Below are 19,117 nucleotides of genomic sequence, written 5' to 3'. Positions count from 1 at the left end.
TGCCTGTATCAATAGTTCATCCACGTTTTTGTGTGAAGCAAGTTTTCCTTGCTTTGGGATATATGCCCAAGGTTCTAACTGCGAGGTAATCACGTGTTCAGTTTTAGAAGAAACAAACTGTTTTCCAGAGTGATTATAATACTTTATATTCTCACCAGGAATTTACGACTGATCCAGTTTTTCTATATCATTGTCAGCATTTGGTGCTGTCACTTTTATTTTAGCCATTCTAATATGTAATGTTGTTTCATTGTGGTTTTAATTATGTTTTCCTGATAATGTTGAACATCTTTTCATGTGCTCATTTGCCACCTGCATGTCCTCTTTAGTGAAATGTCTACTCATGTCTTTTTCTCATTTTCTACTTGTTTCTTTTTTTTTACTTTTAAGTTTTTGAGAGTTCTTTACATAATCTTGATACGTCTGTGAGATATATGCTTGCAAATATTTTCTCCCTGTCTCTGTGTCTTTTTATCCTTTTAACAGGGTATTTGACAGAGCCAAACATTTAATTTTGGTGAGTCTAAATTTACAAATTTTTCCTTTTATAGACTGTGCTTTTGATGTCAAGTCTTAAAAATCTAGGCCTAGCCCTAGATCATAAAGGTTTTCCCCAAATCTGTGTTCTTTCAGCCAACTAAACAAGTTTAACATTATTGGGTTTCTGTCTTAACCTCCAACTCTGTCCATCCTACATAGAAGAGAAAGTTTTAGAAACAGGTGCTGGAAGATCAAAATCTTCCAGGCAGGTTTTCTCAGTGATCTTAGCTAAGAGTTTACTTTTCCTCTTCTACTGTTATTAGGAGACTCTGTGAGTCAGAGTAAATCCCATCATGAACATTTTCATTAGCAAACACCCATTATCATTAGCTTTCATAATGAAATAAATTATTTGGTGCGTTTCATCTGTTAATTACAATTGTAATTCTGATGATACTTGGGAAAGATGGGGTGATACCAAAAAAACTTCTCTCCTTTAAAAAGGAACAATATTAATCACAAATGAAAAGGGGCCATTTTTCTCTGAGTGAAACCAAATTACTCCCTTCATGGGTTGATTTTTCTTAATCACGTTTTGACCTACTTTCTGTTTGATATTCAATCATAAAAATTAGGAGAATAGGATATTTCATAACTACAACTCCTTACCATAGTGTGAGTTCATGAATGTAGGGAATTCTGTTTTGTTCTGTATTATATCCCACACGTAGCACCTACTATGATAGGTGTTCAAAAATTTTTTGTAGAATGATTGAATTAATGAATCAATGACTATTACCCCTAATTATTTCTTCAGGCAATTTAGGAGAGTCATCACTGAAAGAAAGATCAGAGCAGTGAATTCATTTAGTGTTCTACTTCTAAATAACAGAGGTATGTAGAAAACAGCAAGAATTTCTCAGACTGGTTACCTTGGAGAGGGAGGTGTCTTTCTATGCTTCCCCAGTAACACACAGTCACAAGTTCTGAAGTCTGTGTTCCATTGGTTCATCTATATTCCCTTCTGAGCTGAAAGTAACCAAAATGGGCAATATGGGTATCTATGCCCATCAAGCAGAGATATCAGCCCTATTCCTAAGCTCAATATTTGGTGGGCATATGCTAAATCTCTGCGAGTCTTCATCCTCTTTGGCCTGCTGCAATCTCCCCTAGCTTCTTCCATTGGTGCCCAACCTTAGTTTTGGACACCTGATTATATTCGAGCCCCTGCGGGGACTGAGAAGATCCTCAACCTAAATTCTATGCCACACCTTAGACATCATCCAAAATGTACTGCTGTTAACATTTTGTTGTAATTCCTTACAATCCTAATTTGTAATTGCCAAATAAATCCCACTGCATGCTTATGCTCTCCCTGAAGCACTTCATGCTCTGCCATCTTTGGCCCTTTCTTCATGCTTTTCCTTGTTGAATTTTCCTCACTCTCCCTATTGTGCTCCCACACTTCTCACCTGACAATACACACTTCTACTTTTGTTCAGGTAACTCATATCCTTCTTCTGTTCTCCGTTGAAACATTACTTTCTCCATTAAGTCTCCCAGCCTCTTAAATCAATCTTATATGCTTGGATACAAATGTACCTATTATCCTCACTGTAAGTATAAATATTTGTCAGATTCCACCACAGACTTTCAGTTCTTCCAGGACAAGGGACATGTTTAAATTATTTGCCATTGTATCAAGATGTCAGGGGTGTTTTTGATATGTAGGCAACAGGTTTCTAACCTTGGAAATACATAGGAGAAAACAGTGTGGAGCTGAGAGACAACGAGCATTATCTGGTACTTGCTGTCTTGTTTATTCTCTTCTGTTCCACATTTAATCCTGAATAAATATTGTGGGTTCTAGAGTCCACAGTGAGTTAAATTAACATTATGCTGAATTTAGCTGGGCACCAAAGTGCCACGGTATTATCACCAAATATCTTGAGAATGTGACTTAAGAGTAGCTTAAATTAGACAATTCAGGTGAACTAAGTCTTTTTGATCCTGTCTTCCTCATACTTTTTAATAGAAGGAAAATTTGCACGTAACTTATCTCTAACAGTTTCTAGAGGCAAAACCCCAAAATCATAGCAGATGAGGTTGATGTTACATGAAAGAGGATTCATTATTGGCAAAGTCAATAATGACATTACTTGCCAGAGGAGGAAGCTAGAATTTTCTCTTTTGATAAGTGAGGTACAGAGGAGGTTACAAAAACTACCACTTTCAATCATTAATCATGAATCAAAACACCCTAAAACCAGTTTTCACAATGTTTAACTTTTCATGTACATATCTTTGGCCAGTTTGTCCATGATTTGGCATATATGGATGCAGGGGAAAATCCTGTCTCAGGATTTATGCTGATAAGCAAATCACTCTAGTAATTTACAGAAAGAATACTGGGGATGCAGGCACTTGGTGTGAGCCTGTAAAGCTATACTTGGAGAAAAGGCAGAACCGAGGCAACCCAGAGGCCAAGAGCAGGGCGTATTCAGCAGGAACAGTCTTGCTACAGCGCCACACCCCTGCTCCATACAACTGGCACGGCCCCTGGACATGCTGCAGCCACCAAAATGGTTCCCAACTGTCTCACTCTGTTCACATCATTCCCATCAGATTAATTTCTCCGGTGGAAGTATGCAATTGGCTGCATCTAGGTCAATGTGCCTCTTTTCTGTGAGCCTAGGGACATGGGGGAGGTGTTTCTCTCCTACATGGATTCTCCAGTGGGAAGTTGGGCACTCAATCTCATGAACATGACACTGAATGGAAGATTATCCTCCAAGATACATGCCCACACATTTGGTTTTTTTCATATCTACTGAAAGAGTGAACCTATATTTTCAACTCTGGTTAGTTGTTTATTTACATAATATCCAATATGACATTTGGGAGTGGAGCACTTGCTGTTTTTTCCTTGCATGTGATTAAATCGTTGCCAAGACGATTCAGGTCATCTTCCTGTAACCTGTTTCAATTTGTTTTCATATTTTTAAGATGCTTTTTATTTCTGGCATCGGCATTGAATACTGGTGGAACCGAATAGTAAGCCAGCTGGCACAGCAGAAATATAAGCTCCAGAGGCTTAGCCCCAGTATCATGAAAAAAAGTACAGAAGGGTGGATTTGGACTGAGAGGTAATTTAAACTTACATGAATCAAAGAAATAGGTTCTATTAGGGCAACTGGACAATATTCATCAAATTTACATATATACATAACCTTAGGCTAAATAAATGCACTCTAAAAACCTATACACATGCCTAACGATTTATGTACTGGTTTACTAATTTTAACCTTTTTTCACAATAACAAAAAACTGGGATTAACCTAGTTATCCATCAAAAAGAGACTGTTCAAATACTTTTGTGGACATTTGTACAAAAATTTTATGTAGGTGTACTAAAAACTAAGACTATCTTTATATATATAAGACATATATCATATATGACTATCTTTATATATATATATATATATATATATATATATGATATAATATCCAAAATGTATTGTTAAGTGGAAAAAACCCTCCTAAACCACTGTTCCAGTCTGGACTGGTTGCTTTTAGGCTAGCTACACAGCTGTCATCCTGGGACTTCACTAGTCTTCTGAATTTACTCTTTCCTGGATCCTAAGTCTTACTCGTTCTCTAGCTGTGTCTCAAGAAATGATATATATAAGATAAAAAGCAGGTTAAACCAGTGTGCACACAGAATGCTACCATTTATGTAAAATCAGTGGGCTAATATATATGAACTTTATTATATGTGAATAAAATGTCACTGACAGCACTGACAGTAACTGATAGGACTGGCTGCCTCCTGGGAGAACAAGTAGGTAACTGGGGGGATGTGGAATGTAAGGGAGACTTTTCATTGTATATCCTTTCTGTAGCTTTTGAATTTTGAACCATGTGAATGCATTATGGACTCAAAAACTAAATAATTAAAAAGGACCCCAATACTAAGAAGCCATATTTCCCTTATATAACGAGTTATTAATTCTATATATACATATAGGAAAGGAGAAAAATCTAGACAGAGATGGTGGTGGTGGTAAAAGAACGCAGTAAAAGTAAACTTTCCAGAGGAAATACCATCCTAAGAAGAAATATCAGTAAGAAGTCTAAAAGGCATGAGAGAGCATGGCATCAGGAACAGTGTTTTCATAGAAGGAAATCTTTACTGACACAGGAAAATGCTCATGACAGAAAGGGATCAAAAAACAGAGAGCAGAAGCAAAGGACATAATCCATATAATGAAGAGGCATCCTATAGAATGGGAAAAAAATATTTGCAAACCATAGATCTGATGAGGGTTTAAATATACAAGGGACTCATACAACTCCACAGCAAAAAAAAAAAAAAACCTGATTAAAAAATGGACAAAAGAACTGAATAGATATTTTTCCAAAGAAGACATACAAATGGCCAACAGGTATACAAAAAGGTGCTCAACATCACTAATTATCAGGGAAACGAAAATCAAAACCACAATGAGATATCACCTCACACCTGTTAAGATGGCTTTTACCAAAAAGACAAGCAATAGCAAGTGTTAGTGAGGATGCAGAGAAAAGGGAATCCTTGTACACTGCTAAGTGGGAATGTAAATTGGTGCAGCCACTGTGGAAAACAGTATGGCGGCTCCTCAAAAAATTAAAAGTAGAACTGCCATATGATCCAGCAATTCCACTTCTGAGTATATACCCAAAGGAAATGAAATCAAGATTTTGAAGAAATATCTGTAATTCTATATTCATTGCAACATCATTTACAGTAGCCAAGATATGGAAACAACCAAAATGTCCATCAATGGATGAATGGATAAAGAATATGTGATACACACACACACACACACGCACACACACGTTGGAATATTATTCATCCATGAAAGAAGGAAATCCTGCCATTTGCAACAACATGGATGGACCCTGAGAACACGGTGCTAAGTGAAATAAGCCAGACACAGAAAGACAAATACTGCATGATCTCACTTACATGTGGAATCTAAAAAAAGTCAAACTCATAGAAGCAAAGAGTAGAATGGTGGTGGCCAGGGGCTAAGGGGTGTAGGGAATGGAAAGATGTTGGTCAAAGGGTACAAGCTTTCAATTATGATAGGAATAAGTTCTGGGGATTTATACTTTAAATTTACTAAGGGAGTAGATCTTAAGTGTTTTCACCACACACACACAAAAAGTGGTAACTATGTGAGCTGATGGACGGGTTAACTAGCTTGATTGTGGTAATCATTTTGCAATGTGTGTGTGTGTGTGTGTGTATATATATATATATAAAATCATGTTTTATACCTTAAATATATACAATTTTTATTTGTCAGTTTTATCTCAGTAAAACTGGGAAAAAGAATGCATAAATTTATGTGTAATATCACTCCCATTTCCCCCTAAATATATCTGCAGATGTAAAGAGAAAAGACTTGAAGGTAACATACCAATGATGAAGGGTAGTTTTCTCAGTGTGGTATCTGATACCTAGCATTCTAGTAGCCTAAAATTTAGGGCAAGGCAACTGTCAATCCTACTGAGGAAACTGAAATGCAATCCAATTTAACCACGGTTCAAGCCAAGCATGACTGTGCACAATAGCAGGGATATGTCTGTTATATTTCTGCTGCCACTCTTAGAAACAAAATTTTACCTACCATGATGCATTTTGGGGTTCTAAAAATGCCACAGTCGCTTTGCAGGCACACCTAATTTATTTACTTGGTTTTATTATCTTCTACCAACACATGCATAGGTTACATTTTGGAGACAGGTTTTATTTTATTTTATTTTTTTTGTCTTCTTTTAACATCTTTATTGGAGTATAATTGCTTTACAATGGTGTGTTAGTTTCTGCTTTATAACAAAGTGAATCAGTTATACATATACATATGTTCCTATATCTCTTCCCTCTTGCGTCTCCCTCCCTCCCACCCTCCCTATCCCACCCCTCTAGGTGGTCACAAAGCACCGAGCTGATCTCCCTGCGCTATGTGGCTGCTTCCCACTAGCTATCTATTTTACGTTTGGTAGTGTATATATGTCCATGCCACTCTCTTGCTTTGTCACAGCTTACCCTTCCCCCTCCCAGTATCCTCAAGTCCATTCTCTAGTAGGTCTGTGTCTTTATTCCTGTCTTACCCCTAGGCTCTTCATGACTTTTTTCTTTTCTTAGATTCCATATATATGTGTTAGCACACGGTATTTGTTTTTCTCTTTCTGACTTACTTCACTCTGTATGACAGACTCTAGGTCCATCCAACTCACTACAAATAACTCAATTTTGTTTCTTTTTATGGCTGAGTAATATTCCATTGTATATATGTGCCACATCTTCTTTATCCATTCATCTGTTGATGGAGACTTAGGTTGCTTCCATGTCCTGGCTATTGTAAATAGAGCTGCAATGAACATATTGGTACATGACTCTTTTTGAATTATGGTTTGCTCAGGGTATATGCCCAGTAGTGGGATTGATGGGTCGTATGGTAGTTTTATTTGTAGTTTTTTAAGGAACCTCCATACAGTTCTCCATAGTGGCTGTATCAATTTACATTCCCACCAACAGTGCAAGAGTGTTCCCTTTTCTCCACACCCTCTCCAGCATTTATTGTTTCTAGATTTTTTGATGATGGCCATTCTGACCGGTGTGAGATGACCCACCTCCTAGAGTAATGGAAGTAAAAACAAAAATAAACAAATGGGACCTAATGAAACTTAAAAGCTTCTGCACAGCAAAGGAAACCATAAACAAGACCAAAAGACAACCCTCAGAATGGGAGAAAATATTTGCAAATGAAGCAACTGACAAAGGATTAATCTCCAAAATTTACAAGCAGCTCATGCAGCTCAATAACAAAAAAACAAACAACCCAATCCAAAGATGGGCAGAAGACCTAAATAGTCACTTCTCCAAAGAAGAGATACAGATTGCCAACAAACACATGAAAGAACACTCAACATCATTAATCACAGGTTTTAAATTTCATGTATATAATAAGTAGTACAACAAATCCCGATTTTATCTTAGTTTCTGAAGGTAAAATTGCATGCTTTTCCTAATTTATTTTGTAACCAAGCCAAACAGTTCTTCTTTTTTCCAAAAGGGATCCAAATTCTTCAGGAGGAACATGTTAGTTTGCAAACAGGAGTGCTATTTACCTGAAATAGTCAATTTGAAAGATACCTATGTTATAATAGACCCAGGAAAACCCAAAAGCTGAGGGATTCCATCACCACTAGACCTGCCTTATCGGAAATGCAGAAGGCTATACTTCAAACTGAAAAAAGAATGGCATTTCCTTCTACTGTATCAAACCAGACTCTTCACCGTTTTGAAGATTTATGGCCACGAATTTTAAGAAAACTCATTTTCTGAAAAAAAGGAAGTTTTTACTAACAAAAACTTTTAGTTTGCTTTAGAGAAAACATCTTTATCAAACAAGTTCAAACTATTAATTTCATGAATATTTATTTTACCAGAGTCTAGTCTAACCATATAGGAGAAAGGAGTAAACACTAGGTGGTCAAATTCTATTTGATTAGGCAGAGATGTAAACAAAATTATGTACATGTACATTACATATTATGTACATATCTGATACATGTATATATACATATACATCATACCCCTGATGCTATTACAACGAGTCAGACTAAATTGATTTAAAGTAACTAGGTTCATTTCTCTCAGTTCCTAATTGGTATTAACACATTCCATACTTATAAGCTAATACTTGTGATCCCTGTTAACTAAGCATAAATATCTCATAGATACTATTGAAGCTTTGCTGAGTTTGGAAATGCAGTACTATAGAAACCATGACTAAAAGAGCACTGAAATTCTAGAAAATTTATAACTTACACAGAAGGAACTCCTCAAATGGTTAAAAAACAGAAAGGGCTACATTAACATTGTTTTTAGGGAAAACAAAGAGGGGTGGCCGCATCAGACCACATTCATGCTGATGTATGAAAAGTACATGGAAAGAAGCAAAGTGGGAGGTGGTGTGAAAAGGAGTAGGAATCAAGCTGAGTCTCTGGAGCCCACTGTTAAGAATAAAGCTCATTCAGTGAGTAAGCATGGAACTGAGAACAATCATGAGACTCAATAATATTTGCATGTTTAAATGGCATGATTAGGCAGAAAAAAGGATCTAAGGCAAAAACCTTGTTCTGAAGAAAATTATGGGGAAACACATTCTCACACACACACACACACACACACACACACACACACACACACACACACACACAACAACCCAGCAATACTGGTTCTGCTTAGTTCGCAACTCTCTTTAGGGTTTTCTTCAGAGCAAGTTTGACATCCTTGTTCCTTAGACTATAGATGAGGAGGTTCAACATGGGGACTACATTGGTATAAAATACTGAGAAGAACTCCCCCTGGCCCACAGAACCATCAGAAAAGGTCTTGAGATGTGTAAACAACCCAGAACCATAGAAGAGGGCAAACAGTTATTATGTGGGAGCCACAAGTACTGAGGGCTTTGGACCAACACTGAGCTGATGAGATGTGGAGGATACTGGAGAGGATCAAACCATAAGAAACAAAAATAATGAAGCTACATATTATTATAACTGTGCTCACAATAATGGAATCCACCAGCTCACTGGCATCAGTGCTGCTGCAGGACAGCTGGAGGAGGGGGAAGATGTCACACATGTAATGGTTGGTGATGCTGGAATCACAAAAGGATAATTGGACCATGTGCCCTGTGTGGGCCATGGCACCGGCAAACACCATTACATATGAACCAAACATCAGCAAAGAAGAGACCTGAGGGGACATGGTGACTGTGTACAAAAGGGGCTTACAGATGGACACACAGCGATCATAGGCCATGGCTGTCAACACATAGCATTCAGAATGGACAAAGAAACAGAAAAGAAAAACCCAACAGAGTCATGCACCCTGCAAAGGAGATGATGTTCTCTGACACAAAGCTCATCAGCAGTTTAGGCGTAATGACCAAGGAGTGGCAGAGATCTATGAAGGACAGGTTGAAGACCAAAAAATACTTGGGAGTGTGAAGATGAGAGTTCAGGCATATCTGATTAATTAAGCTCAAATTCCCTACCACAGTGACCATACAGTTCAATAAGAAGAGGAAGAAGAGGGGTATCTGGAGTTGACTTTGGTCTGTAAGTCCTACCAGGATGAACTGAGCCATTTTCCACAGACATTATCGGCAGGGGTGTGATCTGTGAGGAAATGAGAGAACAATGTCACATCAAGAAGAGACTGAAATCCTTTCTTTCTAGACCGAGGACTTGTTCCATGGGGGCTCAAGGGTGACTGCTGGGACAGCACTCTAGAAGAGCCAGAGTGACAACTCCGTATCTTTCAACTTTCTTCTCTCAGCTGTCCTTTCCTTCCATGTTTTCAAATCTCAGCTGCAACTCCTCACCTCCCTTGGGCTGACACGATCCAGGATAAAGTCTTTCAGCAGGGGTCCAAAGTGATGTCCACATCTGAGAGATAAGGAAAAATATCTTGAAGAGATGAGTAGGCTGGCCAAGGCCATACAGCAAGAGAGGAAAGGAGTCCAGAGTGGTACCCGGGACTCCTTGCGATGGAAATTCCTGAAGCTTGGGACAGTGAGGTCACTGTGATCCCCACTGTGCCCACTGCTCAACCTATTCTCTTCCTCCTACCTTTCAGAAACTCAGCACCAGGCTTAGCAAAAGTACTGAGAGTGTCCCCTACGATCCTGCCTTCCTCCCACCCATTCCCTTTAACCAATCTTACCCCAAAATCACAATGGATTGTTTAAGAAGGGCAGGTGGCCTCCCACATCTCTCCACTGCTGTAGCAGTGGGAATGAAAACATCAGAACGGAGAAGCCTCGCCACCCAACTTCCTTCAACCTGGAGACTTCACTACTACCAGGCCTTATGTACTCTTTTCCCTTCACTGGCCGGAAGGAGACAGAGGTTTTGACAAAGGTGGAGGCAACATCCCTTCTGTCTGTAGATTCGCATATGTCTTCAGGGCAAGGCAAATGCATCAGCTTTATGTCTCCAAACCATCAGCGGCCTAATAGTGTGAACGCATCTTATTCTCTGTGGATCTCAGCAGCTTGTTTGGAAGCTTGGAAAATGAGCCTCATTTAGGATCACAGTTTGATCAGGCTCCTTAGGGAAGAAATTACTGAGCCTGTGTTTACATCTTTTGTTAGTAAGTTGATATTGGCACATTTGGGACTCAATGTTCTTCTCCAACTATCAGTTCACATTAAGAATTTATTGATGTGTAATAAATTATCATAAACTTAGTGGCTTAAAAGAACACCCACTTATTAGTCATAGTTCTGTAAATTAGAAGTCTGGTATGGAATCACATGGCTGGATTCTCTGCCCAGGCCGAAATCAGGATGTGGGCAGGGCTGCATTCCCTTCTGGAGGCTCTGGGGGAAGAATCTGTTTCCAAACTCATTCAGGTTGTTGGAAGAACTCAGTTCCTGTAGTTGTAGAACTGAGAGCTCCATTCCCTTGCTGGCTGTCAGCTGGGGGTCACTCTCAGCTTCTAGAGGTTGCCTGCATTCCTCATCACGTGGCCCTCTTGTCTTCAACCTGGCGGTAAATGGAGAATCCTTGCTGTGCTTTGAATCTCGTCGACTTCCCCTTCTGCCACTAGCTTGAGAAAAACTCTCTGGTTTTAATATGCTCATGTGATTACATTAGGCCTGCCCTGATAATCTCCCTAATTTAAGGTCAACTGTACCATATAACATGCATAATCCCTAAAGTGATATATCGTTATATATATGGTTCCTTCCACATTCAAATAAGAGGAGATTATACAAGAGGAAAAGACATTGGGGGGCGGGTCATGTTTCAGAATTTTGCCTGCCACATCTATCTTCTCTGGAAATCTATTCTTCATACATTTTATATGGAATTACTTGTGAAAATGCTGTATTCCCTTGTTTAGCTTCTCTCTCAACACAGATGCAAATTCCTCAGAAAGAGCCTTCTAGGGTCTGCTCCCCAAATTTGGTGTCCACAGCCTTTTCTCCCATGTGTCTACTTCTTGAATTTTACTCTCTAGTAGTACTTCTCATGCATTTTGATGATTTCTTGGCTTCATGCCATTTCATCTGCCTGAAATGCCTTCTCCCTTGTTCTCACTTGGATACCACTTACTCATGCTCCGAGACTTGTTCTGTCATCATTTCTGATAGGACATCTATTTTGACCTCTTCTCCTGTCTCTACTCCCAGAACCTAAAGTGCCTTCTCTGTGTGCTGCTGAAGCATCTTCTGCATTTATCTTCTCCCATTTCTATACAGTGAGTTTACATGCGTACCTTCATTTAAACTGTAAACTCCTAGAGGGCAAGAAGTCAATCTTATTTATTTTTATTCATGCTGCTATTAACAAGTCTTTCTTTCTATTTTTTCTTTTTTTTGTTTTGGTCTTTATATTTCTAAATAACATGCGGTTGTTTCTTGATTTTTCACTATTATGTCTTGTCAATTGACTTTAAGTCTGGGAAACTAAATCTAGCCAATTTTCACCTTCTACCACTGCAAATATACTTCCTAATGTCTTCATCTTCCCAGTACAGTTAATTTTTAAAGTTCCATTAATATTCAGTGTTTACATGATTATGAGGATGTAAATGCTTTGCACATCTAAGGAGTAAAATATGCTGATTACTTTTCCTTCACAAGCCTGTTTTCTCTAGAGTAAATAATGGTCTTGGTGGATTTAAGCTGTAAGGTACTCTGAATACAAAAAGGAATAAGATGCAGATCCTGCCCCTTGGTTCTCTCATTCTAATTAGAGAAGCAACAAAAGAAAGTGAGAACAGCACAATTTATAGATATCTGGCTCTAGCTACAATACTAAACTCTTTCATTAACTTATCCTTTATAATCTTCAGAATTATCTGAGAAAAGTATTTCTGTTTTACATATGAAGAAACCAAAGCTGATGTTAAAAAGAAATTTGCCAAAGTCATAACAACTAATGTCAGAGCCAGGATTTAAACACAGATCTTTCTTAATATAAAATTAATTTCTCTTACAATGCTATACAGAAAAAAGGGAGTAATTACTATCATAGAACTTTGTACAAGGTACAGTAGTGACATGTATTAATTAAAAACCTTTTCATTATAATAAATAATTACTTTTCATTGTAAGTGAAATGATATTGAGACAAACAAAAAAGTTCACTTAACTGGCAAGTCCAGGGATGCATTATGCTTCAGAATTGAATGGATCCGAGGAATCCAGAGGGTTGTGTCTCTTTCTTTCAATTACTTGAATATGCTTGGTTCTACCTGGCTTTTTTCTCAGACAGACTTTCTCCTTGTGTAGACCAGAAGACTCTACTCTGTTCCTCATGAATATGTATCTCCACCTTTATTATTCTGACTCATGCAATGAAAAGATCACTCCTTTGCTTGATCTTATTTTAGCTGAAATTTCAAAATGGACCTTACTAAGAGTTGGGGTATAACTCAAGGGGAAAATGGCTTACCATGAGACCATATAGGACTAGCTTGTTCTGTGGGGCTCCTCCGCCCTTTTCCGTATACTCAGATCACATGAAATTGAGTAGCTCTTATCTAGGTACCTACTTTTGTAACTTCCAGTGTCAACACGTGGCAGGCATCAACATTATCACCCTTCACCCAAGACTACCCAACAGGTATTTTGAGCTTTTATAGTCCAAAATGAGGAGAGGAAATAAAAAGAAAGGAAAAGACTCAGTATGTGCTGCTCAATGCCTGTACTTTTAATCTCAGTATTCTGTTAAAAGAGATGCATCTTTCAAACATGAGTGATGCCAAGAAAATGATCTCACCCTCAACTGCTTAACTCTGGGTGAGATTTCAAGAGAATATCATTCTCAAGAAGGGACTGGAGAGAGACCAACCCAGTGAAGAATCTCACTGCTTGCTTGATTTTGCCTATTTTTCTTCTTTTCCGTGTTCTAGTCTTTAAGATTTTATTTTTAAAACTGTTACAACACAAATTTTATTCTGTATTTGACCTCTCTGTTATTAGTGTCTATTATTTCTTTACTCCACACATAGTACTTTTATAATTTCATTTTTTTTCTTCTCTCAAGGTACCAAGAGGTGACACTTCAAATTGCATATCCTTTCCCTTCCCTTCCTGTATATCTCACTCTCATCTCTCGAGACAGATTCTTCCTTTTCACATTTAGTGTGAACTTAACTCTTTCTGACCATGGTTTTGGATCAAATTAGATCCATCACAATCACAACTCTTCTCTCTTTCCTAAGCTTTTTCCACCTGCTCTTGCTCATTGCAAAAGCTTGAGGTCTCTAGAGCAGGAGTGAGAGAGACTGCTTCCTGGGATTTGGAGTTTTTCTCTCTTAATTTATAGTTATTTTGAAGTTTGGACATATTTTTGTCTTTGGATTATGCTGTGGATATTGTTTTTACAAATTTTTATTTGTTCATCTTATTCTTCTGTATTGCTTTCACCAGAAATATTGGGAGATGCAGATCTAGGCAGCTGTCATTTTTTCTGGCTTCCTGAAAGTCTTCTCAAAAATAACACCTGGGGCATATATCCAGAGAAAACCATAATTCAAAAAAATACATGCACCCCAATGTTCACTGCAACACTATTTACAATAGCCAAGACATGGAAGCAACCTAAATGTCCACTGACAGAGGAATGGATAAAGAAGATGTGGCACATATATACAATGGAATATTACTCAGCCATAAAAAGAAACAAAATTGAGTTATTTGTAGTGAGGTGGATGGACCTAGAGTCTGTCATACAGAGTAAAGTAAGTCAGAAAGAGAAAAACAAATACCGTATGCTAACACATATATATGGAATCTAAGGGGAAAAAAGTTATGAAGAACCCAGGGGTAAGACGGGAATAAAGTCACAGACCTACTAGAGAATGGACTTGAGGATATGGGGAGGGAGAAAGGTAAGCTGTGACAAAGTGAGAGAGTGGCATGGACATATATACACTACCAAACGTAAAACAGATAGCTAGTGGGAAGCAGCCGCATAGCACAGGGAGATCAGCTCAGTACTTTGTGACCACCTAGAGGGGTGGGATAGGGAGGGTGGGAGGGAGGGAGACGCAAGAGGGAAGAGATATGGGAACATATGTATATGTATAACTGATTCACTTTGTTATAAAGCAGAAACTAACACCATTGTAAAGCAATTATACTCCAATAAAGATGCTAAAAAAAAGGACATTAGGTAAATACTAAGGAAATCTGTATAAAGTATGGATTTTAGTTATTGATAACATAACAATATTGGTTTATTAATTGTAACAAATGTACTGTAAGATGTTAATAATAGAGGAAACAGAATGTGGGGTATATGGTAATTTTCTGTACTGTGTTCTCAATTTTTCTATAAATCTAAAACTGTTCTAAAAAATAAAACTCATTTAAAAAAATGAAGAAGGAAACCAAGAAACAGGAAGATATACGATCCAGAGAATAGGGGACCTAACATAGGTACAGGGACCTAACATAGGTAAGAGGTGAAGAGTACCCCCAGAAAGATGGTGAAGGGGGATCTCAAGATGTTAAATCTTCAACAAAGTAAGAGGGCATCCTGTCGTCACTGGAGTGGATCATAAATTTATTGGAAAGACATCTTAAAGAAGATAACACTTTTAGACTACCAGCTAACATCATATAGCTACAGCTGTACATACTGAGAGGAGATCTGTACAAATGGGCACGAGGTTAGGGATAAATCACAGAAATCCACAGAATATTAAGCAAAGGAAAGCACCTAAAAATATTCACTTCAAGGAAAACAAAATAGGAAACGAAAGCAAAAATAGCATTTTATGTACTATCTATAAATACTGTTTAATAATCTAACTGCCAAGATTTATCTAACAATTTACAGTTATAACCATATTGCAAGAAAGAGAGGCGTGTGTGTGTGTGTGTGTGTGTGTGTGTGTGCGGTGAGAGGGAGGTAAGATTCCACAGGAACTCACACTGGAAACTATTAGAGTAATCTAAACATGAGATGAGGAGAAGCTTATCAAATCAGTATAATTGAGAGAGAAAGGCCAGACCAGGATTTCAAGGAGATAAGTTCTCTGGGACTTGGAGGCTGGATGAAGAAGTTGAGTGAGAAGAAGATGTTTACAATTTATTTGTTGCCTAGGTGGTAGTGAAAAAAAGCTTATAAATTAATGACCAGAGGAGGAGCAGTGCTGAGAATCGCCAAATAAATGCTGACTGCAGTTTGGGGCACTTTAACTTGAGGAACATAAACAGACATAAAACAGAACCGTCCAGGAGGCAGGTAGGAAACAGGTTCAGGCTGTACATTCAGGTGAATATGAATGAGGAGAAGAAGAACAAAAACTTACCAGATTCTATGTTCCAGGCAGTGTTCTAACATTTTACATGTAGTAAGTCATTTATGCCAAAAGACAATTATTCTCATCTCACAGATGAGGATACCAAGGGTGAAAGAGGTCACATAAATTGTCTAAAATTTCACAATTAGAAAGTGGAGAATCCATCTGGGTTTAAATTTCAGAAAGTCTGACTTGACGGCCCGTTCCCTTAAACGCTTTGCCGCAAGTCAAAACCTCAGACTAGCAGAATCATTGACCTGCTCTGCTCTCCTGACACTGAGAGAATAACATATCCACAACTACACTACATGATGTGGGTGTTGCCAACTGCTCAGAATTGGGTGAGCATCCTTTGTCAGTGGTAGCACAGCTGCCAGTCCTTTTGGCCTGCCCCACCCTTGCAGAACCTCTGTCTACCAAGCTGTCTATAAGATGCCTTATAGATGCGGATACCTGCCACATCTGCCTATTCTCCAACCCTGGTTTTAGAACTTCAAACCAATTGTCTGAATTCCCAATCTTCTTTATATTAACTCTTTTCTATTTAAAAGAGCTAGTCATTTTTTTTCTAGTTTTATTGAGGTATAATTGACAAACAACACTGAATTAGAGTCACTTTCTATTGTTTGTGCACATAAACCCTGATACAATATTTCTCCCCCACATGTATCAGCCAAAGTATGATCTAACTGGCAAAACACTTATCTGTCAAATTAGTTAAATTCTAAGTTACAAATATGAATAAACTTTGCAGTACAAGATTTCAGGGTGTTTTAATTCTCAGTTAATCATTGAAATTTGTGTAATCTTTGTACCTCACTTCTCAAAAGAGAGTATTCTAGCTTCTTCTTTGGCAAACAATGTCACTATTGGTTTTCCCAATAAGTCCTGTTTCATGTAACATAAATTCATTTGCTACAACTTTGGATTTTTCCACTAAAAATTATTAGAAGTTACAAACATAGTTTATATTTCCTGAAAAATATGGGTAAGTCAAATCAAAAGGACCTTCTTCAGTGGAACTTATGGTTGAGTGAGGTCAGCAAATCTTCTCCACAAGAACATCCACAAACTTGGCCAAAATTGACAAACACAATGATTTCAACACTCTGGAAATCAACCAACGCACACAACAATCAGAAATGCTGATGCTTCAGAAAGTGTTGAAGTTTATGTAAGAACAATGGGAGTCTGTGATATTTTACACAGGACTCCTCCCAAGGCCAAATTCTGCCTGGCTCTTCGAACTGTGTATAAACACCGTACTCTAGTTGCTGAATTTGTTTCTCACAGGGCTATGTGTTTCCAACTCTGAAACCCTACTCCACGTTTACTGGGGTTGACAGAATAATAATAAATTGTAGATAAAAGAAATTTTGTTATATTCAAATGCCTTTTCCCGGCTGATTTGCTTATGATGAATAATATTGATCTGGGGAGCCAGCGCCGCAGCAGCGAGAGCGGCCGGCTCCACCCGCTCGACTCCTCCCACAGCCGCCGCCGCCTTACCGCCGCCGCTCGACGCGACGCGCGGGCCAAGGTTCGCTCCACCGCAGCCTCCCGGAGCCCAAGGGCATCCCGGAGGCCCTGTGCCTGAGCGCAGGCGCAGGCGCAGCTTCACTCTTACCTTCTCCGGAGAATCTCTGAAGACCCGGCGGGCGCAGGAGGCTGGCTAGCGGCCCCTGCGAGGTCCTGCGCGAGGGCTCCCTGGTCTCCGGCATCTGCTGGGCCCCGAAGTAAGCGGCGCTAGAGAACGGGCAGCCTGAGAGCCCCGGGCGGCCGGCTGGGCCTGGGTGACCGCTCGGAGGCTGTCACGGGAGATGAGTGGGGCCTGCGGGCACGCGTGGCCTGGGCCACCGCCAAGGCCTCCTAAGGCGGCAACTGCGAGATGGACGGCACAGAAGCCACCCTGGGGCAAATCAGCGGCTAGCACCAGAAGCGCCGTGCAGCCCACGCCCCGGCCCACTGCAGCCCCCAGTTAGGCCGCCCACCAGCTGCCCATGGCTTGGCCCCTGACGGTGCCACAAGGACAAAGCTTCGTCCGTCTTCTGCTCTGCAGCATGGGGACCCCAAGCCCGCCGAGCTACACACCCGCCTCGGAGGAGCCGGCGGCTGTGGCGCCGTGTGAGGAGCATGCGCACGAAGAACCCGCCTGCTGCCGCCTCGGGTTTTCCGCAAAATGGAGAAGCAAGGCCCTACGGGGCCGCCGGGCCAGGGCCTGGCCAAGAAGGACACCAGGGGCAGCAACCTGAGTAAGTGCCCGTCCATAACCCTGGGTATGTTCTAAAACAAGAAGTGCGTCTCCCGGCCAGCCGCTCAGGCCGGGGTTCCGGCGTCACTGCCGCCCATCAGATGGGCACCTGGCCCTCGTGCCGAAGCAGCCTGGAAGCCACTGAACACGGCGGAGCGCGGCTCCCCTTGGGGCGCACCGGTGGATGCCCTGCCTCTCGCCCATCGGCGTCTCCGGTCTTGGGGCTCTGGGGCCCCACTGCCCCAGGCCTTGCTCCCCCAACTCCCATCTCTTCTCACACCTCAGTGTCTGGGCTCTCAGCCTCCCCTTCTTACGCATCTGCCTCCACCGTCTCTTTGGGCTTCAGGTCCCCTTTGGGCCCTCATTCACTTCAGGGTCCCATCGCTTTGTGCCTCAGTCCCCCATTTGTAGGGGTCGCCTTTTTGTACTTCAGTTCCCCATTCTCTTCGGGCCTCCTGTCTTCGGCCTTCCGTGGTCTTGGGGTTCCCCTCTGCTCACGACTTCCCGACCTTGCAGCTTCCTCACTCTGCTGCTGCTTTGCTGTCTCTGGCAGCCCCCGTCCTCTCTGTCCTCCTCAGACCCTTTCTCTCCCACCTGCATCTCAGGCAGCTGGGGGTCACTTCCTGTCCTGCTTGTATTCCGGTTTCTTCACTGCCTCCCTCCCTGCCTCCAGACACCTTTATTGACAGCCCATCCTTTTGCTGTGAGGAAGCGAGCTGGTTGCAGGCAGTTTGGGAGGGAGGGGTGGAGCCAGCTTCAAAAAATGCCTTTCTTGGCAAGTGCGATAGGACAAGCCCTTGAAGCAGACCTGGCCTCCTCCTCCAGCAAGGCTGTGGCCAGCATCTGGTGAGGAGTGAGTGCGCTAGGCTTTGCGCACGATAAAACCTGGTCTGGATGGATGATGCCCCAGCCTCACGAAGAGTCCCTGTCATGCCCCACAGACACGTGTTCACAGGCACCATCCCCAGCTATGCCCGGAAAAGGGCTGAATGTGGAGC

At 40.6% G+C, this 19,117-nt stretch overlaps 1 protein-coding gene across 1 annotated transcript; it reads right to left on the bottom strand.

Annotated features, from left to right (window-relative positions):
- Window positions 1–8,778: 8,778 nt before the first annotated feature.
- On the bottom strand, window positions 8,779–17,628 carry LOC115841432 (olfactory receptor 8C8-like). Its single transcript, XM_060304220.1, is given in 4 exon segments — window positions 8,779–8,967; window positions 8,969–9,412; window positions 9,414–9,990; window positions 17,496–17,628. Coding segments are annotated over 3 exon segments (909 nt in total). The 5' UTR covers window positions 9,690–9,990; window positions 17,496–17,628.
- Window positions 17,629–19,117: the final 1,489 nt, after the last annotated feature.

Source organism: Globicephala melas, chromosome 8 (assembly GCF_963455315.2).
Source record: "Globicephala melas chromosome 8, mGloMel1.2, whole genome shotgun sequence".
NCBI lineage: Eukaryota > Metazoa > Chordata > Mammalia > Artiodactyla > Delphinidae > Globicephala > Globicephala melas.
This window is presented reverse-complemented; position numbering and strand designations above follow the sequence as displayed.